General features: G+C 41.0%; 1 protein-coding gene across 3 annotated transcripts; it reads right to left on the reverse strand.

Annotated features, from left to right (window-relative positions):
- Positions 1-17791: 17791 nt before the first annotated feature.
- ZNF774 (zinc finger protein 774) lies at positions 17792-25408 on the reverse strand. Of its 3 annotated transcripts, none has more exons than XM_068537755.1 (4): positions 25274-25408; positions 23440-23552; positions 20867-20973; positions 17792-20394 (listed from the first exon to the last, which is right to left on the reverse strand). In XM_068537755.1, the coding sequence occupies exons 2-4, from the start codon at positions 23544-23546 to the stop codon at positions 19154-19156; spliced, it is 1455 nt and encodes a 484-aa protein (XP_068393856.1). In that variant the 5' UTR covers positions 23547-23552; positions 25274-25408; the 3' UTR covers positions 17792-19153. The 3 variants fall into 3 exon arrangements, 2 of the variants coding, with proteins under 2 accessions (XP_068393856.1, XP_068393848.1); XM_068537747.1 differs by having other exon boundaries at positions 25125-25408; XR_011073377.1 differs by lacking the exons at positions 17792-20394; positions 20867-20973 and adding an exon at positions 21405-21716 and having other exon boundaries at positions 25125-25408.
- Positions 25409-25683: the final 275 nt, after the last annotated feature.

Genomic DNA, 25683 nt, shown 5'->3' on the forward strand with positions numbered 1-25683 from the left:
AGAAGGAAGGCGGAGCCTGCCCGCCAATCGTGCTCGCTGTCAGCGCCGCCCGATGGAGAAGACCCGCCCCGGCCCTGGATCCTTGCCCTCGCCGGTCGCCGTCCCATCTGCACCTCTTCCCAAAGGCCGCCAGTGTCCGTAGCTTGAAATAAAAAACGTGGGCACTTTCACTTACCCTGCCTGCCTAGCCAAACTCTTCTGCACCAAAGGGCTCAAGGAAGGCCTCTTTTGAAGTGGCCCAGTGTGTTCTTGCGGACACATACAGGACCCAAACTCCCGTAAGGGGCCGCACAGCCTGGCAGTCTGGACTCAGCCTTCTCCCAGATTCGCCAGCAGTCGCCAGAGTTGAACTGCTTAACCCCTCTAGCATTTGAGAAGTGGATATGCTAAAGCAGGAGAATTGTGTTTATCCAAACTTCCTTCCCTTAGATTCCTTGCCACTATTCTTTGCAAGTTCTTCTTTTTAGAGGACTCTTAGCCCCTTTTAGGGATGCGTCTTCCCCTTGCAACTTGTGGCCTGCCCTTAAAATATTGGTACTCAATGGAATTCTGTCCTCAGCCGTCTTCCGTGTTTTCTTTGCCCACTCTTTCTGAATATCTTTATCCACGCTCACCTTAAACTGCTGAAGAGCCCTAAAAATATATCTCAGACCAGACTTTCTAGAAGCCCCAACTCATTATTTTCAGCCGTGTAATGGACGTTTTAAACCTGTGAATCCCGCAGACACATTAAAGTTAACGTGTCGAACACTGACCCTGTTCCCGTTATTATCCTATTAATAGTGCTCAGTTCGCAGTCGGGACACACCAGGCTCCTTGTCTCACGCCCAACGTGCAATCGGTATTATTACTGAAGTGTCTAGCTTTTGTGTCTACCTCCACTGTGATTACATCATCTCCGCTCTCCCTTCTGCCAACCAACTCCCCGCAGTCACCCGCGTGTTCTTTCTAAAGTGCAAATACGGTCGTGTTCTTCCTTTTCATAGTCTTTTCCTAATATTTCCTTCAGGATATGGTCCAAATTCCTTACCATGCCAAATAAGCCACTTCACAACCTGACTCCAGGCTGTTTGCTCTAGCAATTTTCAGTTTATCCATTCTTCCTTCAAAATAGTAAAGTGAAATACTTGAAAACCTGTAAAAACAAAACACCCCCATTAAAAAATGGTCAAAGATTTAATTTGTTACAAATTCAGAAATTAGTTCTTTCTTAAGCTTTTAAGTTCAGCTTGCAAATGTTATTATTCTATTTATAAGTCTAGCATATTTTACCAATCACTTTGCAGAAACTTAGAATAATTTTTGGTCCCATTCACAAACTTAGTTCAACATCTTCCAACATTTAAAATTGTCTATAAACTTAATCTATTAGATTTTCTTTTTAATTTCTTCAGTTGTTTAGCCTAGAATCTTCTCAAGGCTTAGTAATCCTTATAAATCAAATACACTTACAAATATAATGAATTTAAAGTTTTCTTAGATGACCCAGTTCCATGTGTAAACAGTAAAATTTCAACTCAAAACCTTAAGTCTAAAACTAACTCAATTATACATTTAAAATAAGAGTTATAAGACCGTCACTCTAATAAGCCAAATTCTCTTAAACATTGCAAGTGCCTAAAAAGTGAAATATGCACACATTTCTTCTAAACCCCAACATATTAATCACATAGTTTTTACCCCCATTAAAGCCTTTTTGTGCTTAATTCTAAAGCTTCTGAGTTGAAAGACACAGAACTGCTAAGAAAGACAGTTTCAGCCTAGTTAATTAAGATTACTTTTGATCAGACGTTTTTTTGCTTCTTTGTGTCATTCCACCACCACCACTCCACACCGAGGGGCTTGTGGGATCTCAGTTCCCTGACCAGTGAGAGCGCTGAGTCCTAACCACTGGACCACCAGCGAATTCCCTGATCAGAGGTTTTCTACCAAACATTAAGTTCTGGAGCTACAGACTTTCAGAGCCATTCTTCTCACTATGCCAACTGTTATTCTGAGCCCCTTTTTAAATTCTGTTATGGACTTCAAAACTCATTACCTCATCCTCTGACTACTCTTAGAAATCTGCAAATCCTACCCAGTTTATCTTTTGATTTTATTTTATATTTCTTGGCTTTTAAGATATATACATGTTTTTATTTTAATTCTAAAGACCTTTGTAATGGATGAAATTCAAATGTGTAAATGTATTTTCTCTCTAATCATAAAGGTTATGAAACTAATGGGCTCTTGCATTCTTTCTTATTCCTAGAACCATACAATTCTAACAGGTATTTAAACTAATATCCCATTGAGTTTCAGATATCTCAAACAGCTTTATCTGATTGTCACAAGTTAAGTCATTCTTCATAACTATAATAACTGAAATGTACTGAGGCTTTACTGGACTCTGTGTTTTGTATTTATTTTCTCATCTGAGCCTTATAATAATCCAACAAAGAACTATTATTATCTCCAATTTACAGATGAGAAAATGGAGAACTACATAATTCAACTGAAGCCACACAGCAAGAGGCAGAGCTGGAACTCAAACCCAGGTCTGTCTAATGACAAAACCCACATGCCTGGTCAATAAATACAAGTTTCATAGAAATTCACATTAAGGTCATAACCGACATCAGAGTAGCAATGTGTTCTTTTGTTTTTTTAATTGATACTATTGGCAAGGGGGTGAAAAAGCAACCTTTCTCATGCACTGCTGGTTTGGCTGTAAACTGATATAACCTTTCTGAAGTCCAACCTTGCGTCATGCAGCCATCCTTCAAACAACAAATCTTACTTCTTGGAATATATCGTAAAGAAGTTATTTTTTAGTGTTAAAAATTAGTGATGAAGATGCTCTTTGGAAATGTCTTAAATGCCTGTCACTGGGTTTTTTTCTTTGTTTGTTTCTTTGTTTGTTTTTTACTCACTGATGGCAACTCCACACAATGGAATTCTATACAGCCATAAAAGTCATGATTTGTGGTTCTGGTCAGGCTTGAATGGCTACAAGGAATAGAAACCCACTTTTCTTTTCTTTTTTTTTTTGCTGTCCCACACGGCATGGGGGATCTTAGCTCCCCCACCAGGGAACGAACCTGTGCCCCCTATAGTGGAAGCACGGACTCCTAACCACTGGATAGCCAGGGAGTTCCAGAGACCCACTTTTTTACCTGTAGAGGAAAATAGGCTGGAAGGGAGGTATTTATAATAAAGCTATATATGGACTAGAACAGGAGCAAGAAAAAAACAGGACTAACTAACTAAAAAAACAGGACTAAAAACAGGAAGCCTGAAGGCATGGCTCTGTCCCTCTGGGCATCTTGGCTTCTCCACAGGTCTACTCTACCCTCCTCTCTTTGACAACCAGCTTCCTCCATTCTAATATTTTGTGCTCCCTCACAACTCTGGCTTCTATTTGATGGAAGGCCATGGCATCCTTACACCATCAGCTCCATTGAGGATATCAGTTACACAATTTCATAATCCAGTGGCATCTGATTGGATTAGCTCATCTTTTCACCCCATGAGTATGTCTCTGACCACCTACAGGTGGGCTGTCCTTGGATCAGATGCCAATCCTTTAGTTCAATTAGCTGGGGTCAGGAAATCAGCCAGTTAAGAATAGAAAACTGTGAGCTGGCATTATTTTCTTCAACGGGAGACTGGGTAGGCAAACAATGATCAGTATTTTTAATATGATGGTTAAGTGAAAATAACATTATGAACTAATAAATATATTATGATACCACTTTTGCTTTAAAAATATAGGTAGATAGATATAGATGTACATATAAATAGAAAAAAGGCTTGAAGCACATACACCAGTATAGTAACAGTGGTTTCTCCAAATGGGGAATTACAACGGATTTGTGGCTTTGTGTGTGAGATTTGTTTATTTGCTCTTTATATTTACCAAATTTTCTACAATGAGCTACTCAAAATATTATTTTGTCAGTAAGTATATATATGAATAAAGTTAGTAAATATGAAATGAATAAATAAACAAAAATTAAATGGCAAAATAATGAGCTAATGGGTCGCTTTGGAGATAGAATTGGTTCATGACCTCAAGGAATTTACAGATTCATGGGAGTGGAGCAATATTAACAGAATAGCTTCAGATAAGCACCATAATAGAGATTTCTCTTGGGCTGGGATACCTTTTAGCCTCTTATCTGCCTGGGAAACTCCTACTCAACTTCCCAGACTCAACTCAAATGTCACCTCCTCCCCAAGCAAAATTAACCACTTCCTCATTTATTCCCCATAACACTTAGAAAGCATATGTCTTCCAAAAAAATGTCCCATTTCACATTTTTATACTTCTGAAATCAGGATAGTCTTACAACCAGTATTAAAAGAAACTAGCCAGCTGCCAGGTAGAGAAGTAGATGGGAAAGTACCATAATTGTCATTGTAGATGTGTTAATTTAACTAATTTCTCAGAAAAGATCAGAGAATTTTCAGAGCTGGAATCGATGACAGATTCATGCTTTAGGAATGGCTAAGTGGATCCAAATAGAGTTAGACTCTTCACAAAAAGCTTGGCTCCAACTTTGATTTAGAGAAGAGGCTAGTAAGTAATCCCAGTGATAAATGTATGCTACTGTCAATCAAGTTTTTTAAAACATATACATTTGATAAGATGTTCTCAATGTCCCAAAAAGCTGTTGGAATTTGATGGTGTACCCCACAATCAAAAGTATCTTCAATTCCAGGAAGTGTGTACCTTTATATGGCTCTATTATAGCACTTAACTCATAGAATTACAATTAGTTATTTACCTGTCGATCTTCCCAGAGAGATCATTAACTTCTCAAAGACAGAAATTTGGGTAAATAAACCCCGTGTGAATAGTTAACAAATGTAGCATCCTTACTGTTAGAGTTTTAAGATTTGCTTTTTATATAGTTCATATAGAAAATTTCCAGAGGATGGATTCCTTAGGACAGATGGCAACACTTTGGACTGCTTTGGTTCCTTGTCTTGTATGAATACATATAGGGCTTTGGATACACATAGCCTCCTTTATAAGAGGCTGGAAAATCTGAGGTTATAGCTTCTCAACACTCTTAAAGATCAAATGTTAAGGAATTAACTTGAGGGATAGCTTTTCAGGAGGTTGTAGCTATGCTGGGGTAGGCAGAATTTTAAGATGATGCCCAAGATTCCATCCTTGGTTATCCATTCAAACACTAATCTAGGTACTGTTTTGAAGGGCTCTTGCTGATGTAATTAAGGTTACTAATCAGCTGATCTTAAGGTAGGGAGATTATCTAGGTAATCACATGAGCCCTTTAAAAGCAGAGAGTTTCTTTAGGTGGTAGCAGAAGAAGTCAAAGAGACTCAAAGCACAGAAGGATTTGATGGGCAATTGCCAGTTTTAAAGATGGAGGGGGCCACGTGGAAAGGACCTGAGAGCAGCCTTGAAGAGCTGAGAGTGACCCCTGACCAACAGCCAGCAAGGAAACAAGAACTCCAGATCTACAAATTCAAGGAAGTTTGATTCTGTCAACAATTTAAATGAGCTTGGGAGCAGATTCTTCCCCAGATCCTCAAGATAACAGCCCAGTTCAGAGAACATTTTTACTTTGGTCTTATAAGACTTGAGCAAAAAATCCAGTCAAGCTTCCTCAGACTGCAACAGAAAACTAATACATATGTCCTAGGACATTTGGGTGTATGGAGAGGGGAATAAGGTTGTTCAAAGGTAGTATTGCCAAATATGCTGATGATAAAATTTTGCATTAAAAGAACTATGAGCTAGCTGTGCACGTTGCTCCTCTCTGACAAGTCTGTCTCCATATATTCAATGAGTCTTTTGGGCAGAAGTAGCCAGTAATAAAGCGAGTACTCCACTTGACCTATGCAATCTCTGATCTCATTTCCCTGTATTCCTATAGACTGAACAACTTGGGTAAGTAAACTAAGGCTAGCACCAGAACAAAGGGGATAACACATAGCAAATTATAGAGTACCATGAAGTGGGTCTCTATTGAAAGCCAGTTTTCATCTTCATTAAACCTTGTGTTATCTATCACTGTTTAACTCTCCTTTGTCTCTTCATTGGAAGAAAATCTAGTTTGCCTTGTACTTCAGGTATTTAGATATCCTGGACCTTGTGTCTGAGCTTACTTCCTGCCAGGTATTTTGACTTTTGACACTTCTTCAACCTCACAGTTTTTCAGAAAGGAGCAAAATTTTTTAACTATGTGTTTATAATTGCAGCCATTTACCAACTATTTACCATGTTCTAGAACATGCTAGGTGCTTTATATTGTCTCATTTAATCTTCACAATAATCCTATGAGAAAGATATAGTTACTCTCATTTTATAAATGAGGAAACAGGCACAAAAAGGTTATTTGCTCAAGGTCATAAGATTCAGAATTGGGAATCAAGCCTAGGTCTTTCTGGTTCTAAAATCTCTGGCGAATCACCATTCAACACCAGCTCACAGTTTATAGACAGCATATCAATGAGAAGGTGTTCATTCACTTCTTGCACATGCCTAATTGCCTCTGGAAACCTTTCAACAAACATTTCTGAACACCCAGGTCCTGGTCTAGGGACAGCTGACAACAACAGGCTCAGAAGTTGCAGGAGGAAGCCAGGAAGTCAGCCCAGAATGGAGTTGGGGCATTGGCTCCTGGGCTGGGGTTAAAATAAGCCACAAGGCATTACTGCGGTCTCAAAGCTATAGACAAAGGACAATACAAGGACCTATCAAGAGATATATTAGGATCCATGAGCTCAGGAGGTAGCCAGATCAAGGTATGGAGAAAAGAGAGATAAATGGGGCAAAGAATACGGGACTCTTCCATGGGACTGGATACTGAGACAAGCCTGCATGAGCAGGGTTCCCTCATGGCAAGCCTCTTACACATCTACAAGGATGACCATGAGTTACTAGTAACAATAGCTAACTTGTAATGAGTGCCCTCCAGGTCCACTTCTAAATGTTTGATATGCACTACCTTTTTGATCTTCACAACAGGCCTATGAGTCAGAAACTATAGTTGACCCTTGAACAGCATGGGTTTGAACTGCACAAGTCCACTTATATGCAGATATTTTTCAATAGTAAATACTACAGAACTACATGGTTGGTGGTTGGTTGAATCCTCGGATGCTGAGGAACCGCGGAGACTGAGGGCTGACTATATATTACATGAAGATTAATCCAGGAGTTGTTCAAGGGTCAACTATAGTAGAATTCTCCAATTTAAGGATGAGGAAACTGAGACTCAGAAAGGTTAACTAATTTTCCAAAGATTACACACCTAATTAGTGACATAGGCAGGATTTGAAATGCACTTGACCCAAAACCCATATATACTATATATAAAATAGATAACTAATAAGAACCTACTGTACAGCACAGGTAAGTCTGCTCAATACTCTGTAATGACCTATATGGGAAAAGAATCTAAAAAAGAGTGGATATATGCATATGTGTACTGATTCACTTTGCTGTACAGCAGAAACAAATACAACATTGTAAATCAACTATATTCCAATAAAAATTTTAAAAAACACCCATGTATACGAACACTATTGTGTGCTGATGTGCCAATCCTTGTCCATGGTAGGTGCTACCTAGTGAGCTGAGTTGAAAGATTTGTGAGGCCCCATTTGCCAAGAACATGATGCCCAGACATGGCAAAGCACTCCCAAGTAACTTTTAGACATCAAGACAGATTAGGGAGCACAGATCAGAGAACAGTTGATTTTTACTAGGTGATATAAGAAGATTTCCTAGAAGAGGTGTCATGTAAGCAAGGCTTCCAGGGAAGGCCAGTGGAAAGGATGAGAAAGCACAAGTTGGGGAAACAATGTAAACAAAGTCAGGAAATTGTGAAAATGTATGGTGTATGGGGCATGTGCATGTGTGTATGTGCCCTGCTTACTTCCTAACTCACTTCACTGCAGCCTCCTCAAAGAGCAGAAGCCACATGATGCTTCAAAAAGTCCAAGTGGGGACTTCCCCGGCGGTCCAGTGGTTAAGACTTCGCCTTCCAATGCAGGGGGTGTGGGTTCGATCCCTGGTCAGTGAGCTAAGATCCCACATACCTTGGGGCCAAAAAACCAAAAATAAAACAGAAGCAATATTGTAACAAATTCAACAAAGACTTTAAAAATGGTCCACATCAAAAAATCTTTAAAAACAAAAATGTCCAAGTGGAACCTCTTTGGAAAGAGGGTATGGCCTTCTCTTTCCTTGGGTACCATTGATTTTTGGTTGGGGAATGGGTAGACCCTTTTGGTGAGAGGGATTATAAATACCCTCTTCCTTTGTCACTCCTCATTCCCTTTGATCGGTATTCAGATGGCAGAACGCTCACCTCCTTTGTGGAATGCCACTTTCCTATGGGTTCCTCCAGAAGTGGAGTATGGAAAAATCTTCCTGGGCCTCTCATGAGATTACAGGCAAACTGGGGACATTTATACTACCATTTGTATTTCCAGAACAGGGCAATGTAGAATACTGTGAGACTCCAAAGATATGTAAACTATCACAGGAAAAAAATGGGAGAGACACACACATATGTAGCCATGTTCCTTCCTCCCTAAGACAACAGTCAGTTAACTGACCCATGTCCAGTCTGGTAGGAAAATGGCCAAGTTGGAACTGCCTCCTCACAATACAGAGATGGGCTTTCCAAATCATAAGTACCAATCACATTGTTCAGTTCAGGAATCACTGGCAACATCCTATGAATCAGAGTGTCTTATGTGGCAGAATTCATGCGTGAAGCTTAAAGAAAGTTTAATTTCAAGATCATGCCTTGTATTCATCTACTCATTCATATACCAATTGCTCTAAGTGACATCTCCTCCTGGAAGTCTTCTTTGACTCTCAAGATAGCCCTTCTGTGGCTCCCATATTCTTCTTTGTATTGAAAATATGTGTCTGTATATCTGTCTCCTTCAGCTACTCTATGTGCTCCTTGAGAGAACTGTCATGTTTATATCTGTATCCCTAGCACCTTGGACTGAGTCTGGATGTAATAGGTAAATAATAAGTGTTTACTGAATTAAAATGAATCAGTTGGGAAAATACAATGTGGGTTGGGCATGTATTCATATATTCTGTTTGTGATATGCCTCTGACTCTGAAGAGGTAGGACAGGCTGCATCCAGGCCTAGACTCTAGGCTAAGGTGCTGAAGTTAAGTGCTTTGGGTTTTCTTCAGTTGAACCCAAGCCACCTAGATGAAGAAATGTATGTACTCTTAGTACACAAATGACAGATTCAGGGCAAAATCCCTGCTCATTAATAAAAGCAAGCTTCTAACTTCAGGATCCTTAGATTTTCTCTTATAATCTGATGGGCAGCTAAAACAGGTGGGATCAACCTGCCATCCTGACTGCAAGGAGAGAAGCCAAACATTTGAGTACTGGGACCTCATTGTGGACAAAGAATCCGGTATCTGGGGCAGAAGGCAGGGTCATACCAGGAGAAGAGTCAGGAAAGGAAAGTTGTTGCCAGAGCCCACGTAAGGGTCTTAAATTCTATACTAAGGAGATTCAACTCTCCCCTATAGACAACAGGAAACTAAGATTTTATAAGCTGGGAAGGAGTATGATTTGATTCAACAAAGATTTATGAAATGTTGTACTTAGGTACTAACGTGGTCATAAAGTTGAGTTAAACATAGTCTCTGCCCTTTAGACAAGTACACAAATGAGAGTACAAGATGGAATAAAAAGTGAGTGAAACCCAAGACATGGAAAGGGTTATAGAGATCCAAAGGAGATCCCATCCGCTTGATGGAGGAGATGTGGAAATATTTCCTGGAGAGGGAATGTTTTAAAGGGGATTTAAAGAATGGGTACTTTATGAACATAGAATTCACTCAACAGCCAATAAACCTGTAAAAGTTGTTCAACTTCCCTACTAATCAGGGAAATGCATGTTGAAACCACAATGAAATGTTATTTCATACCCATCAGATTGCAAAAATTCAAAAGTCTGACACAACTAAGGATTGACAAGAAAGAATAGTAACGGAAATATTTATACACTTCTGGTGAGAATGGAAATTAGTACGACCACTTTGGAGAATAATTTGGCAATATCTAGCTAAAGATGCACTCACCCTGTGACCTCAGAATTTCACTTCTAAGTATGTATACCCAGAGAAACTCTTACGCATGTACGCAAGGAGACGTACCAAAATACACAGAAATACCTGTGACAGCAAAAACCAGAAATGACCTAATAGCTATCATCAGGAAAACAGATGAATTGTGCTGTGATTATATACTGAATATTAAAGCAAGGAAATTAAGTATATGTACCAACATGAATGAATCTCACAAACGTAATACTTGGGGTGGTCCAGGATACTTACCTTGATACTCATTCATATACAATATAAACAAGTTTATGCAAAACAATATTATACATTGCTTAGGGATCTATATCAATATCTCCTTACAAATATATACAGAGAGACAGAGAGCATAAATAAATATAAAGGCATAAAAGTGAGAAATACCAAATTCAGGAGAGTGAAATATGGGTTGGAGAAGGGCTATATTTGGGGGGGCTTCACAGGAAACTTTAGTGTATTGGTGTAAACTTTAAGTGTAAAATCATCTTTCTTTCTTTCCTTCTTTTTTGAAATTTCTTAAGCTGCGTGGTAGGTACATGGTTGCTCTTGCTCTACTCTTTATACTTTTGTATATCTTTTATTTTCTGGCCACACCACATGGCATGTGGGAACCCAATTCCCCGACCAGGGATTGAACCCTGGCCCATGACAGTGAAAGTGCTGAGTCCTAACCACTGGACCACCAGGGAATTCCCCCTTTTGTATATCTTACACATTGAATTTAAAAAAAATAAGTGAATACTTGTCTAGTCTGAAGGATTGAGGCAGAAAGTCATTCTAGAGAGAAGAATGTTCTGGAGAGGGCAGGCTATATTCAGGGAACAAAGTGTCACCGTTCTGTTTGGCAGAATAAAGGGTATTTTATGGAATAAGCACAGCAACTTGCATTTATATTTATATAACATCCTGCAGCATATAAATCATTTTCACATACACCAGCTCATTTAATTATCAACTTGAAGAAAAGTATTCTCATTTTATAGATGGGGAAACAGGCTCAGAAAGGTTATGTGATATGTTTGTGAATATCTTTGTTAGAGAAAAAGTTTAAAAGGATGTACAATAAACAGTAGTGATTATCTCTGGAAGGTGGGGTAATAGGTGATTTTACCTTTCTTGTTTGCTTAATTATATTTTCTGATATTTCTAAAATGAACATGTGTAACTTATGAAGTAAAAAAGTAATAAAGCAGGGAGGGGAAGGAAATGGAGCAGGAAAAAAGTAACTTCCTCAAATAGTGGAGTTCTTTGATTCTGATCCTATACCCTAAATACATGAATGACAAACAACAGAAGAAATAAAGAAGCTAACATGGGAAAAAATGTTCAACTTCACTGATAAAGAAATGTACATTAAAACAAGATGTAAGAATCATGTCTATTAAATTAGCAAAAATGTTTTTTGAGGATGAGGGTGTGGTGAAACTGGTAGTCATTTATTGCTGGTAGCATTGTAAATTGGTACAATTCACTCAGAAGACGATTTGGCAGCAAGCAACGAGAGCTGTAAAATGTTCACACCCTGTGGAAATAATCTAAAATGTGGAAACATTTTTTTCTGAGAGAAAAAAAAAAGGATGTTTGCAAGAGCATTATTAATATAGCAGGGCATCCTCCATTCAGACAGGCGGTACGAGTTTGGCTGTTTATAGGAGGGTGGGCTTGTAATCTTCTGAACAGTCATTTGCACTAATTGATATACATAAAGGGAGGGTTTGTTTTTTAGCTGAAGGAAAAGTGAGAAAGCGTGAGTGCATGATTGAGAAGAAATGGAGGAGATTGGCCTGGTGCCTGTTCAGACCCAGGCATTTTGGATGGTCTTTTTTTTTTTTTCTCTTTTTTCTTAGTGTAACTCAACTCTATGTGGTTTAAGTGGAAAAGGTCAGGGACTTCCCTGGTGGTCCAGTGGTTAAGACTCTGCCCTCCCAATGCAGGGGATCCAGGTTCAATCCCTGGTCAGGGAACTAGATCCCACATGCCGCAACTAAAGATCCCGCAGGGCCGCATGTGGCAATTAAGACCCGGCGCAGCCAAATAAATAAATAAATAGTTAAAAAAAAAAAAAGTGGAAAAGGTCAGTGTCTGGAAGATTATTCTGTTTTCCTATTTGCTTTTTTTTTCTTGTGAAATATCTTGTAAATAAAAAGTATATAAATAATGCATATTAAAGAATTATAATAAAAAGAAACTCTGTGTGCTCAGCACCCAGCTTAAGAAATAGAAAGTTAGCATCCTTCTTCCCCATTCCAGTTAACCTCTACTCTGAATTTTATATTAATAAATCCTTTTCTTTTCATTACAGTTTGTGTGTCCTTATTACTGAAGCAATATAGTATTTGGTTTTGCCTGTTTTAGTCTTTGTTGTATTTTGACATTTACTGTATGTATTTTCTGTGTCTTATTTTTTGTGCTTAATATTGAGTTATTGAGGTTTATCTGTGTTAATGCTTATAACTGTAGCTTGTTCATTTGTCCTGATGTATTCAACACTTGCACTGTGTGAATTTACCAAATTTGCTGGAGGTGGGGCCACTAAATCTGCATTTAAAACAAGCACCCCCCAGGTAGGACTAATGAAGGTAGTTTTGAGAAATATTCTTAGAGGATAAGTCCAAGCTGTTACTTTTTATTCTCCAAGCTCTCTACCTCTACCTTTTAATTTCATTTAAACTGCTTGTCTCTGCTTTTCCAAAAATATTTTCCCATCTTTCTTCACCTAGGTAATTCTTATTCTCCAAGTTTCCTCATTAAACTATAAACTCCTCCAAGGCAAAGAGTATCATCATTATCATTGTTGTCATTGACATTTATAGAGCAGATACAATGTACCAGGTACTATGCAAAGAGTTTTCTATGTATCATCTCATTACTCCTCATCCAACCCCGTAAAGAAGGTACTGGGCTTATCCCCATTTTACAGATAAGGAAGTAAGTGTCAAAGAGAGTAAGTAACTTGCCCAAGTACAACAGCTTTTTAAACGTGGACCTCTTTCACTGTTTTGTCTTTGTACTTCCAGTGTCTGGTGTAGGACTTGGTACATAGCACACAATAAATGTTTTTCGAGCTGAACTGAAGGGAAAAATCAAAGAGAACAGGTGGACAACCATCCCTTTAGTTCAGATACTGGAGTGCGGATGGAAAAGAGGAGCTAGGAACGAGATTTGGGATGCCAGATTATTACAGAGTTGAAATCCGGGGAGTGAGGTTGTGGGAAGAAATGAGGAAAAGACAAAGCATTTCCATTTTTTTACTTTGGGTGCTTCTGTATTTTTTGGAAATTTTTACAGAAAGCACGTGGTGCTTTTACAATTAAGGGGGTGGGGGCAGCGTGGAGGCAGAAGCTACGTGACTTGGCACCAGCAAAATACAGGAAACAGGGGGAAAGCGAAATCTAAGCCAGAGGCACGTTGGAGGTGGGAAGCCTGATTAGAAGAGCCTAGACATGATAGCCCTGAGAATATAATATATATTAATATTAATGGAAGTTTGACAAAAAGGGGAGGGAAGGAATGTGACACTAGGGTTTAGGAAGAATTCTTTTGAGATAGAAAGGTTTAATGATCTTGCCATTTTGTTCTGTATCTCCCAGTGCCTGCCACAGTGCTTGGTGATAACATTCATTTATTTACTGGAGACTCACTTTGGGCCAGACACTAAGCTCTTTATGTCATGGATTGAACCAATGTCTTTAATTTTTCTCTCTTGAATATGACTTTTACACATGGCTGCCAAATCAAACTTCCTCAAATGCTGACCATGCTTCTCCTCTATTGGAAAACCATCAATGACAGACACTCCATTCCCCAGAGAATAATATCCAAACTCAGTTTGGCAACTAAGAGCCTTCTTGGTGTGACCCTCACTCACCTGTCCCGCTTTGTCTCATACTGCTGCTTTTCTAGCATGAGTTCCTTGCCTGTGAGCCTGCCTTCATTAATTCATCCAATGAACATTTACTGAGCACCTACTACCTAGCAGGCACTGTTTTAGGTGCCAGGGAAAGAATGGCAAATAGGAGAAATGGCTCCCTCCCCCCCATGAAGTTTACCAAAACAAATAAGTAAACAAGAAAAGATCAGGAAGGTGTAAGGCCTTTGATGAAAATAAAAGAGGATAATGTGATAGAGAGTGGCTGTTGGGGAAGAGGACTAATTTAGATGGGATAGTCAGGGAAAGCCTCTGTTAGGAGGTAAGTTTTATGCTGAAACCTGGTTGACAAACAGGAGCCTAAGCAAAGATCTGGACGAGGAACATTCTGGGCAGAGGCAACAGTTAATACCAAGGCTCTGAGGTGTGCATGACCTTGCTGTGATCAAGGAACAGAGAGAACGCAAGTGAGTGAGAGGGAAGGTGATATCAGAAGAGGCTGGAGGGTGTGTCAAACTGAGGGGGGGCCTTGTAGGCCTGGATAAAGTTTCAGGCCTTTATCCGAAAAGCAATGGGAAGCTGCCAGTTTTAAGCATATGGGTGATGTGATTAGATTTAGGATTTTAAAAGATCACTCTGGCTTCTGTGAGAAGAAATCAGAGCAAAAATCTGGGAGGGGCTTCCCCAGTGGTCCAGTGGTTAAGATTCCACGTGTCCACTGCAGGGGACCTGGGTTCGATCCCTGGTCAGGGAAGTTCTGCATGCAGCCAGGTGCAGTCAAAAATAAATACATAAGAATAAAAATATAAAATCAAATCAAATCTGCGACGTCAGTTGGGAGGCCACTGCAGGAATTCAGACGAGAGATGGTGGTCCCCTGGGACTAGAGCTTGGTGGTGGAGATGGGGCAGCTGACAGATGGGGTTGAGAGGAATCTGGGAGGTAAAGCTGATAGGGCTTGGTGATGATGTGGATTCTGAAGTGAAGGAGAGAGGAGGTGTAGAGAATGTGCAAGAAGCCCAGTCATAGGGTAGAAACAAAGGGAACTATGAAAAGTCAGTCATCTTGACTCTCGCCAATACCATTTAAGTATTCCCTGCTCATGGCTGGGGGGCGCAGGGTAGGGGGCAAGTAGCAGAGCTGCAAAGCGAGTCACGCATCGCCCCTCAAGAGCTCACATCTTATAAGGTAGACACATCTGTACAATATGAGAAACAGGGTGAAAGAGAAAGACCATTTATGTTATAAGCCAGTGAGCTGTCTGTTAAATACTACTAGGAAGTCGGCATAGGAGGGGTCGGAGCCTGGGGAGGGCTGAGGAGTGGGAGGGAGGGAGCCAGGCTATCGACGACCTGCTTTTATCCCCTCAGAGCTTGAAGGTGCCCATGTGGATGCGCTTGCTCTCGATGTGGACGATCCTAGGGTCTATGAGAGCCCCAAATTTGTAAAGTGTTAGAGACAAAGATGTTTTTTCTGATTTCTCAGATAGACTGAAGCCTAGAGTGATCAACTGACCTGTCCAAAAACAGTTGGCTAGTAAATAACCTCACCAAAGCCAGAGGCTGGCTCTTCAGACCCTTGGTTCTGTGCTGCTTCCACACCCTGCCTCCTAAATCTAGGGTTGCTCACAGACCATGAGCACACATCACATTCCTAGCTGGGGTGAGGGTTATGCCTGCTTGTGCTAATAATGCAGCTTTTGTGTCCCTCCATGTCCTCTAACTGGCTCCTTCTTGCGGGACACTCTTCTAGGACATTTCACATTAATCCAGTGCCAGATTCTCAGAATGTCCGAACTTTCTCATTCCCCGTTGTACCCCTGCCCCAGGCCGAAACACTTCCTCCCCCGGAGAGATGGTACCCCTGGATTTCACATGAATTACCCCATACCTCTGCTGCCAGCTGTTTTCCTTACCTTCTGATCTGATTGTTATACATTATTGCTGTTATTATTTAACATACTGATCATATTTGATTTAGAACAATGCTTGGGTAGATAAGATAAATGAAGATGATATACTCTCATATTACCATGAAAGGGATGTAAAACCATTCCCTGCTAATGGGAATGTAATTTCCTCTCCTGTTTTCAGGCCTGGATAGTATCGGGAAATATTAATTGGAAACTTAGCAAGTCCATCCCTGAGGAATCACTCAAGTATTTAGCGAGCTCTTTAGCACGCTACTTTCTGGTGAACCTAGACAAACTGGAGAGGAGTAGCCAGGAGAAAAACATCAAAGGCCATGAGAAAAGTTATTCTGAGTTGTATGCATGTATAAATGTCCTGTCAGAGAAGAGTCTCTCACTGGAAGGGGCTTCGAAATCTAAGGCATGGAGGCCAAAATTTACATAGTGATATTAAAAAAAAAAATTCAAAGGAGTCCTAATCAAGCAGCTGTTGTGCTGTTCCTACACAAACTGTACCTCAGGGAAACCGAATAGTTGATTAGGGGTAGTTCTCTTTATAGAAGTATTTCAGCTAATAAATGAAGAAGGAGTGACGGATTTAAAATATCATTTGGCAAACCGAAGTGAAATCAGGGCTTATCGATGGTTGCGAACATCACAAGAAAAGAGACAAAAAAACGAAAACAAAAACAAAACACCAGGTACCTCTTGATAGAAGTTACATAAGATCACTATGGAGTATTCTTGCCCCCTCTCCCAAATCTGAAACTGATCATGTTTACAGATCCAACTACCAATATTAGGAAAGCAGAGGATAGAGGAGCATGTTAAAGGACCCTCAAAGGATGGAATTAGCCAAATACAGACCTGTGGGAGACAGTTAAAGGACAAGGTTTTTTTTCAACAAATGAAATACAAGAAAAAGAGAGAGAGAGAGAAGAGGGAGGATTTTGTAAGGAATATATCAACCAATTGAATGTAGAGACCTTATTTGGTCTCTAAAAAATAAGAACAGGGAATTCCCTAGCGGTCCAGTTGTTAGGACTCAGCACTTTCATTGCAGTGGCCCAGGTTCAATTCCTGGTCGGGGAACTGAGATCCCGCAAGCCATGCGGCAAGGCCAAAAATAAATAAATAAATAAAAACAAAAACCACAAGATAGTTAGGGAAATGTGGACATTGACTGGCGTATTTGATGATTACAAAATCACGGTTCATTTTTGGTAGGAGCAATAATAGTACTGTGTCTACATTTAGTAGAAGAGCTACCTTTTAAAGCAGTGGTTCCCAACCCTGAGTATGCAGTATAATCACCTGGAGGGCTTATTAAGACACGTATTGCTGGGCCCCACCCCTAGAGTTTCCAATTCAGTAGGTCTGGGGTGGGGACTTAGAATTTGCATTTCTAGCAAGTTCCCAGGTGATGATAATGCTACTGGTCTGGGCTCACATTTTAAGAATTGACAGCTCTGGATTAACCAGATTTTTTTTTTTTTCTGATCAATTATCTATTAAAGAAAGAGTTTAGGTTATCAGCTGAGTTCTATGCCCCCATGAGTTACAGCACTCAGGTGGCACTCCATATAATGGAAGAGAACTAGTGTTCCAAGGCTGATGTATTAATTTAGTCTGTATTGACACAGGAAAGCTTGAAAGAAAACACCTTCAGTGCCCCACTCTTCTCTCCGGAGGGTTCAACACCCAACTCCCTCCTTAACCACTTACATCTGCCATGAGGATCGAGGACCCCAGCACAGGACCCTGTAAAGCTCTCGGGAACTTAGGCTACATCCCTCCATCATTTCCAAATTCAGAGTGGTTTGATGGATATAATATGGGTCCTCCAGGCCTGTGGTGTCTCAGAGGCACTCTAACAAATCCCAGAGCTGGTCTGTTCCATGTTGTTGAAGAGGAGACCTGCAGAGAGATCCTGGCTCTCCCGTTAGTTCATCATGTGACCCGTAATGAGTCACATAATGAGTTGAGCATTTGAAGGCCTTAGGTTTTCAATAGGTAAAAAAAGAAGTCCCTCAATATGAGAGAAAGTGGGACACCTGGGGAAACATTAGCCACAGCTCCTTGGAAGAAAAGACATTGGCAACAATACCGTAACATTAAACTTTACAGGTATTACACTTTATAGTTTAACAACAAAGTGCTTGTGTGTGTGTGCATGTGCGTGTATATGTATCAGATCCTCACAATAACCTTGTGAGGTAAGTAAGGTAGGGCCTGAGAGAAGGGGAAAGTCTGGCCAAATTAGGTGTCAAGGGGCCAAGACACAAATACCTCACCTTCTCAACGAAGTCGGTGTGCCTTCCAACACACTGCCTTCCCTCCATTTCTTCAATTAAATAGAGGACTATACTAGTGCATAAAATGAATGACCCTAAAAGGATCAGAGACTTGTGTTAACTTAAAACTAAGGGGCCAGTGACCCAGCAAATGACAAAACAAGGGTTACATCCTTCAGCTAAATGCCAGGAAGGATCCCTGCAATATCATTTAACATTCTCAGCAACTTTGCTTCCACAATTTTACAGTCCTCATCCAGGTTCCTCTGGGCTGTTCATCACAGGATATTTTCTGTGCCTCAGAGGGCAGCAAACCTCCAGGGGGAGTACCTCATACACTGCTGTACAAAGAGCTTCTGAAATTCTTCTAGTCTCCAAGTCACAAGACTGCAGACATCCTCTACGATAATTCTGCCTTGTCATGGCAGTGAGACATCTGGTGACTGCATAGCACTGGATTAGGAGAGTGTTTTCTGTTTTATTAAATCTATGTGTTCACACCCCGAATCTTCTAGTTCCAGTCTAATTTCTTGCAAGTTCTGGGTTCGTGGGGCTGCAATAATAAATTCCTTATTGAGTAATAAGGCCGATAAGAGCAACCAACCCTGTATTGAGTGTCTTCTAAAGGCCAGGCATTATATCAAGGGCTTTGTATAAGATCTCAAATATGAATCATTAATGATGAGAATGTGACTACATTTATCTCACTTCTCTTTTAGCAACCAGGCATCAAGCATTAAACTCACATTTTTCTGTCTAAGAGTCAGTCAAAAACACTGAAGGAATGCCTTTTGTGTTTAGAACATTATTTGGACCCTGTAGGTTTATCCTCGCCATTAAAGCACGGAAAAAGAGAACAGATCAGGGCCCGACTTGAGCCGCTGACACCCAGTTTCAGGTTTTCTCTATTTGGAGCGCTTAAAGACAATAGCAATGGAAATTTGGAAGGGAGGAGAAGAACCATTAAAGACCATTTCCTAGATCAAATGGGTGTTCTGATGGCATAAAAGGTGTGCCTTCTGTCGGAAGCTCTTGTCACATTTACTACAGTGAAACGGTTTTTCTCCCGTATGTGTTCTCTGGTGTGTGAGAAAATGGGAACGCTGATTGAAGGTTTTGCCACACTCAGGACAGCGATAGGGTCTGTCTCCTAAGTGGATTCGTTGATGGGTAATGAAGTGGGAGCTCTGACTGAAGCTCTTCCCACACTCGCCACATTTATAGGGTCTTTCTCCTGTGTGGATCCGTTGGTGCTTGATGAGGGCAGAGCTGTCGGCAAATCCTTTCCCACAGCTGTCACACTGAAAAGGCCTCTCACCTGTGTGTGTCCTCTGGTGTGTGACCAGATGCGAGCTCTGACTGAAACTTTTGTGGCAGTAAGGACAACTGAACGGCCTTTCTCCTGAGTGAGTGCTCATGTGAGCCACAAAATGGGAACTATCTCTAAAGCCCTTCCCGCACTCCGGGCACTTAAAGGGCCGTTCTCCTGTGTGGGTTCGCTGGTGCTTAATCAAATCCGAGCTCTGGCTGAAACTCTCCCCACAGTCATTACACCTATAAGGCTTCACTCCCGTGTGGGTCCTCTGGTGGGTGATGAAATTGGAGCTGCGACTAAAGCTTTTATGACACTCGAGGCAAGTGTAAGGCTTCTCTCCTGTGTGGGTTCTTTGGTGCATTATGAGGTGTGGCTTCCGTCCGAAAGTCTTCCCACACTCTGGGCACTCATGGGGTCTCTCACCTGTGTGGGTTCGCTGATGTTTGATGAGGGTTGAGCTGTCGCTGAATTTTTTCTCACATCCATGGCATTGGTAGGGTTTCTCCCCTGTGTGTGTTCTGCGGTGGGTGACAAGGTCTGAACTCTGTTTGAAGCCTTTCCCACACTCCATGCATTTATAAGGCCTCTCACCGGTATGGGTTCTTAGGTGTCTTATGAGATAGGAACTCTGGTTAAAGCTTTTTCCACATTCTGCACACACCGGCTTCTTTCCTATATATCCTTCCAGGAGCTTGTTTAATTCCTTCTCCTGTGAAAAGGGCTCCTGCTGGCCCTCTGCTAGAAGGGTTCCATGCTGCCCTTCTAATTCAAGACCCCTCTCCCAGTTTCCTCCCCAACGAGGAGTATGAGAAATATCTCTATTGGCCCTTTCTGAGGATGTTCCATATTGTTCTGCTGTTTCAGAAATGTCCTGATTGAGTTTTACCACCTGATTCTTAAAGTCTGAAAAATTAACAGAAGTAACAGAGAATGAAGTTATCACTTATCAGGAAAGATCATCAGAAAGCAGCAAGAAAGATTAAAATTAGTGTTTTTGCAACAGACCACATTTAGTTTAACTACTCTCGTTTTCACTTTGTGAAAAGTTTATTGAAGATCATTGAGCTTACAGAAAACATGAATTCCTAAGCCCTTTTTATTTTAAGATGGTCAGATGAATCTTGAGGGGACCTTCATATCAAGAGTATACCACATATTGCCAAAATTGGGCAACTCCTTTTAAAGATGTTAGAGTCTAGACAAAAGTGAAATGTTTACTTAAAATGAAGACTTTATCTGGTCAATGACTGATTGCTCAGGAAGTCAAATTTAACCTTCTAATAGTAAGAACAAAAGTCTAGGGCAGCATTCCAAATTCCTCATTTAAACAAGGGCTGAAATGCTAGATTTCTGCCCACCGGGTAACACACCTCACCTGTGTGACTTTCCCTCAGGATCTTCCTTGCCTCAAAATTTTGCAGTGGTAGGACCCATGGCTCTTCCTTCTGCTCTAGCTGGGAGATTGCACTTGGTCTAGAAATCCTATAAGGAAGGTGAACACAGGATGTTAATGTGAGCCATCACACAAGGCCTGAGCAAAATGCAATCCCCCCTTCTTCCCTAGGTAGAGGAGAACACCCCAGGAAGCTCTAATGTGTGTTAAGTCTCATTAAAAGGGCAGCCATGATGAAGTGATAAAAAAGGGTGCTCTCCCCAAGAGGCTGAGAAAAAGCTCTTTTCCTCCCATTAAAAAAAAAATCAGACTTGGGTGATAGAAACTCTAGAATAAGCACAATATCTCATCTCTCAAGGCATAAGGCTAAACCCATGTGGAGACATAATTTTATCAAAACAAAGCCGCCATGACCTCCCCCTTAGAAAGAATCAAGGAAGTTAACTATAACTATAATGTTTACTTTTTATTTTTAATTTATTTATTTTAAAAATATTTATTTATTTATTTATTTTTGGCTGTGTTGGGTCTTTTTTGCTGCGCACGGGCTTTCTCTAGCTGCGGTGCGCGGGCTTCTCATTGTGGTAGCTTCTCTTGTTGCGGAGCACAGGCTCTAGGCATGTGGGCTTCAGTAGTTGTGGCTCGGAGGCTCTAGAGCGCAGGCTCAGTAGTTGTGGCGCACGGGCTTAGTTGCTCCACCGCATTAGGGATCTTCCCGGACCAGGGCATGAACCCGTGTCCCCTGCATTGGCAGGCGGACTCTTAACCACTGCGCCACCAGGGAAGCCCCATGTTTACTTTTTAAATTTTCCCAGAAGGGCAGCAGTCGGTACTGCCATGAGAAAAAGACAAACACTTGTAAGAAAAAAGCAAAACAAAAACAAAAAAATGTACAAAGAACATGAATAGGCAATTCAGAAAAGAAAAAAATACAAGCAGCTTATAAATATATGGAAAACTTTTAACCTCAACATTCACCAAAGAAATTCAAATTAAAACAATGATACACTTAGGCAATATAGTGTAGAGGTAAAGAGTGCAAACTCAACAGTCAGATTGCCTGAATTTGAATCCTAACTCTGCCTCTTACTAGCTGTGTGACCTCAGGAAAGTTACTTAAACTCTCTGTGTCTCAGTGTCTTCATCTATAAATTAGGGATAATGATAAAACCCACCTTACAGAGTTGTCGTGAGGATTAAGTGATTAAGTCCTCAGTAAATGTTAGCTATCACTATTATTTTACCCAGACTCTTAGATTATGATACCCACCATGATAGAATATGAAGAAATGGACACTTTCATATAATGCTAACATAAATAAATAGCTTGATTCAATCTTTTTGGAAGGCATTTTGCAAAAACACCAAATACCTTAGAAATCTATTCTCAAACCCAGCAATTCTAATTCTGGGAATTCTAAGGAAATGAAAAAAAGTAAAACCAAAAAAAAAAAAAAAAGAAAAAGAAAGAAAGTTATGCAAAAGATATATTAGCTAATTATTAACTAATTACACTTCAATAAACAATACTTTCAAAAAGACAGTTAGCTAAGAGATCATCATCACAATATAGGTGAAAATTTGAAATAACCTAAATGTCCCTCAATGAAGAAATAATTACATTTGATTGAGCCATATGAAATTGTCAGTTCATAGGTAAAAAGTGGTCAAAAAATGGTCACATATATGGTTCAATTTAACGTAACTGCTGTATTCCATAAAACAAAATACTAAGTGGTTATTTTAAGTAATGTACAGATATTTATTGTTGTCAAAATATATTCACAATACAATGTGTAAGAAAGTAAGATTTACAACTGAATATTCAGTATGATCCCAATTTTTTTCTTTTCTTTCTTTCTTTTTTTTTAATTGTATATATGCTTAGGAAAATGGCTGGAAGGATCGTAACTCTTCAGCAGTGGGATGGATGACTTTTGTTTTCATTTTGCTTGCCTTTTTTTTGTGAGTACATATCACTTGTGTATTAGATATGAAGTAAAGCAGGGAGAAGGCATTGCCATGGTATATTTTTTCCCTTTTTTTTGTTTTTTTTTTGGCCACACGGTGCAGCGTGCAGGATCTTAGTTCCCTGACCAGGGATTGAACCGGCGCCCCCTGCAGTGGGAGCGTGGAGTCTTAACCACTGGACGGCCAGGGAAGTCCTGCCACAGTATTTTAGAAAGAGCATTGGAGGGTTTTTGTTTTTTTTTTAAGTGACAGGAAAAAAACCATGGGACGAGCTCCCCCTTTTCCACAAAGACCTGGGTTGGACTCTCACCTCTGCCACTTAACTTTGAGTCTCAGGGTCCTGAGCTGGAAAAGGGGGATGAAAATACATCAAAGAGTTATGGTGAGATATCAGTAAGACAATAAATATCAAATAAATTTGCAAACTACTAAGTGCCATAAAAATGGAAGTCATTCTTTTTCTGCCAGGGAGGTAACAATTACTCTCACAGAGATCTGAAGCTCTAAGAGACCAACAACCCCAGAGACCACTCATATCTGGGCCCTCTCAAAATATCTAAGATAAAGGAGAGTAGCATCCTTACCCTTTGAGAGCCCATTCTTCTAACTGTGCTGGGTGGTATCCCTGAAGAGGACTCTCTAAGCAGTGTCCAGGTAACCCACTCGTCCCTGAAGTCCCCAGCCACATCATCAGTTCCTACAGCAAGAGACCTCAGTATGCATCAAGAGCTCTTTAGATATTCTCACCATTGTCTCAAAACCAAAAGACAGTCACTATGGCCCCAACATACCTAAACAAAACCTGCTGACCAGAATAGCTCTGAGGTAAATGCTGTGAACCACAGAAGGGATGCTTTTCTTATTCTGTTTTAACATAATCTTTCCTTTGGCCAACTTTCTCATCACAAAATGAGGCCTGGGCCTCCCAAACACATCTGCAGAACCCTCAGTCTTTTGGAGACATTAACTTTTTGAGGAACAAATTGTCCATGATGGACAAGATAAACAGAGGAGAGAGTGCACAGGTATAACTCGATTTCTGGAAAGCTTTGGATTCTCTCCAACTACATTTTCCTCAGCTAGGTAGGAAATTGCGGACTTCATTACATTCATATTAGTTATGAGAATAGCTGACTTTTCCTGGCTTGTAGATTTAGTGTCAATTTCAAGGGACAAACTATGCAGAAGCCCAAAAGGAACTGCCCTGGGTATCATTCTATTTCAAGGTTTAATGCAGTCAGAAATGGGACTTAAAAAGACATGGATTTTAAAAAACAACATGGATAAGCTGTAAAGTTAAGTGAAATTCAATGGCGATAAGCACAAAACAAAATGCTTGGGGGCTGAAAAGAATCATTAACACATTAATAAAATTAACAGCACTATCATGAAAAAATTATTTGGGGGGAGATGGTCAGGTTACTGGATGCATCAGTAATTTATTCAGTAATTAATATTCTGTTAGGCATTAGGAGTCACAAAGTAATATAGGATAATGTTTGTTTTTTTGTTTGTTTTCCCCCTTAAAGAGTTTCCACTAAAAACAAATACAGTCAGCCAGCTGATTGAACAGATAGATGAACCTGCTACAAAGAATTCTGTATTTCAGTGGAGGATGGATCAGACCGGGGTGAGGAACTTCTACTCTTTCACATCTTTTGTCTCACCAATCAGAGCACCTGTGTACTACTAGAATACACACACTGTTCATGGAAACATTTATGCATTTACACATATTGCTATTGGTCACTTATAAAGTACTGGGTTTTTAGGAGCCTAAAAGCTGTGGGAATACATTTCATCTCTCTGGTTTAAAACCTTAACAAACAAAAATAATGTCATTAGGAAGTGAAAACTGTAATGAGTTTTGAGCATACATTTTATTTCTCCATCCATTACAAAACCCAACAGCAGGGCCCATCTGCAGGAGACAGCGGGATGGAGAGTTCTTAGCCAAGGTTAGAGAAACCCTGTTTCCCACCCGGTCTCCTGCCCCGCCGCACAGGAGACCTCAAAGGCCCTAGACCGCTGAGGTGCTGTGACTAAGTGCCATTGTGAGAAGCACTAGTTTGTTCACTGGGTTTATTAATAGGAACATGACCGCACGGGTAGGGCCGACACCCATTCTCCTCCCTCGCGGTGCTGTAGGCCCTAATCTAGGTGCAGCGGTCAAAGGGTCGCAAAGCTAAACTGAAACCAGAGGACCACCACCGAGGAGCCAAAAAAGAGGATGAGCTATCCCGACGCCAGCAGAGAAAAGCGCAGCTACCTCTCCCCACTCCTCAGCAAGACCCGCGGGCTCGGAAAGGCGAGCGCGGGGACCCGGCAGAGACAACGTCGGGGCGGCGGGCGAGCCCCATCCACGCCCCTCAGCAGAGCCCGGGCTGCAGACGCAGTCTCCTTCCCCGGATCACTCACCGCCCCGGGGCCCAGCCCGGGATGGAGCACGAAGTGAGAGTCCTCCACCGCCGAGCCGCACCCGGCCCGCAACGCCGTGGCAGTCCCGCCCAGAACCCGACTGGGATTCGTGACAGGGCTGTGGGGACACAGGTGGGACTCTGGACAAGACAGCCAGCAGCCGGAAAATACCGCCCCCATCCTCTTGCCATTGGCTTTTCAGTTTCTGGGACGAGAAGTCTCCCCCGTCCATAGGCTGATAGAGCTTTCAATCACCGCGGAGCCTTTTGGGAAATGTAGTCCTGAGCAAGACCTCAAAGGACTGGGAGTCCCGGGACGCCCATTTCCGAGCAGTGACAAGGGCTAAACCCAGTTCACCCGAGCTACCCGACCGCTGGAACCGCCTCTTCAGAGCTGAGAAGAGGATCCAA

Source organism: Eschrichtius robustus, chromosome 1, assembly GCF_028021215.1.
Source record: "Eschrichtius robustus isolate mEscRob2 chromosome 1, mEscRob2.pri, whole genome shotgun sequence".
Classification (NCBI taxonomy): domain Eukaryota; kingdom Metazoa; phylum Chordata; class Mammalia; order Artiodactyla; family Eschrichtiidae; genus Eschrichtius; species Eschrichtius robustus.

Bases quoted from the DNA above. Each gene is read 5' to 3' on its own strand.
- ZNF774 (XM_068537755.1), bottom strand. From the start codon at position 23,546: ATGATGTGGCTGGGGACTTCAGGGACGAGTGGGTTACCTGGACACTGC. The intron at 20,974-23,439 runs GTAAGGATGCTA...CCTTCCTTATAG, and splicing joins GAAGAATGGGCTCTCAAAGG to GATTTCTAGACCAAGTGCAA. The intron at 20,395-20,866 runs GTGAGGTGTGTT...TTAATTTTTCAG, and splicing joins CCTGAGGGAAAGTCACACAG to ACTTTAAGAATCAGGTGGTA.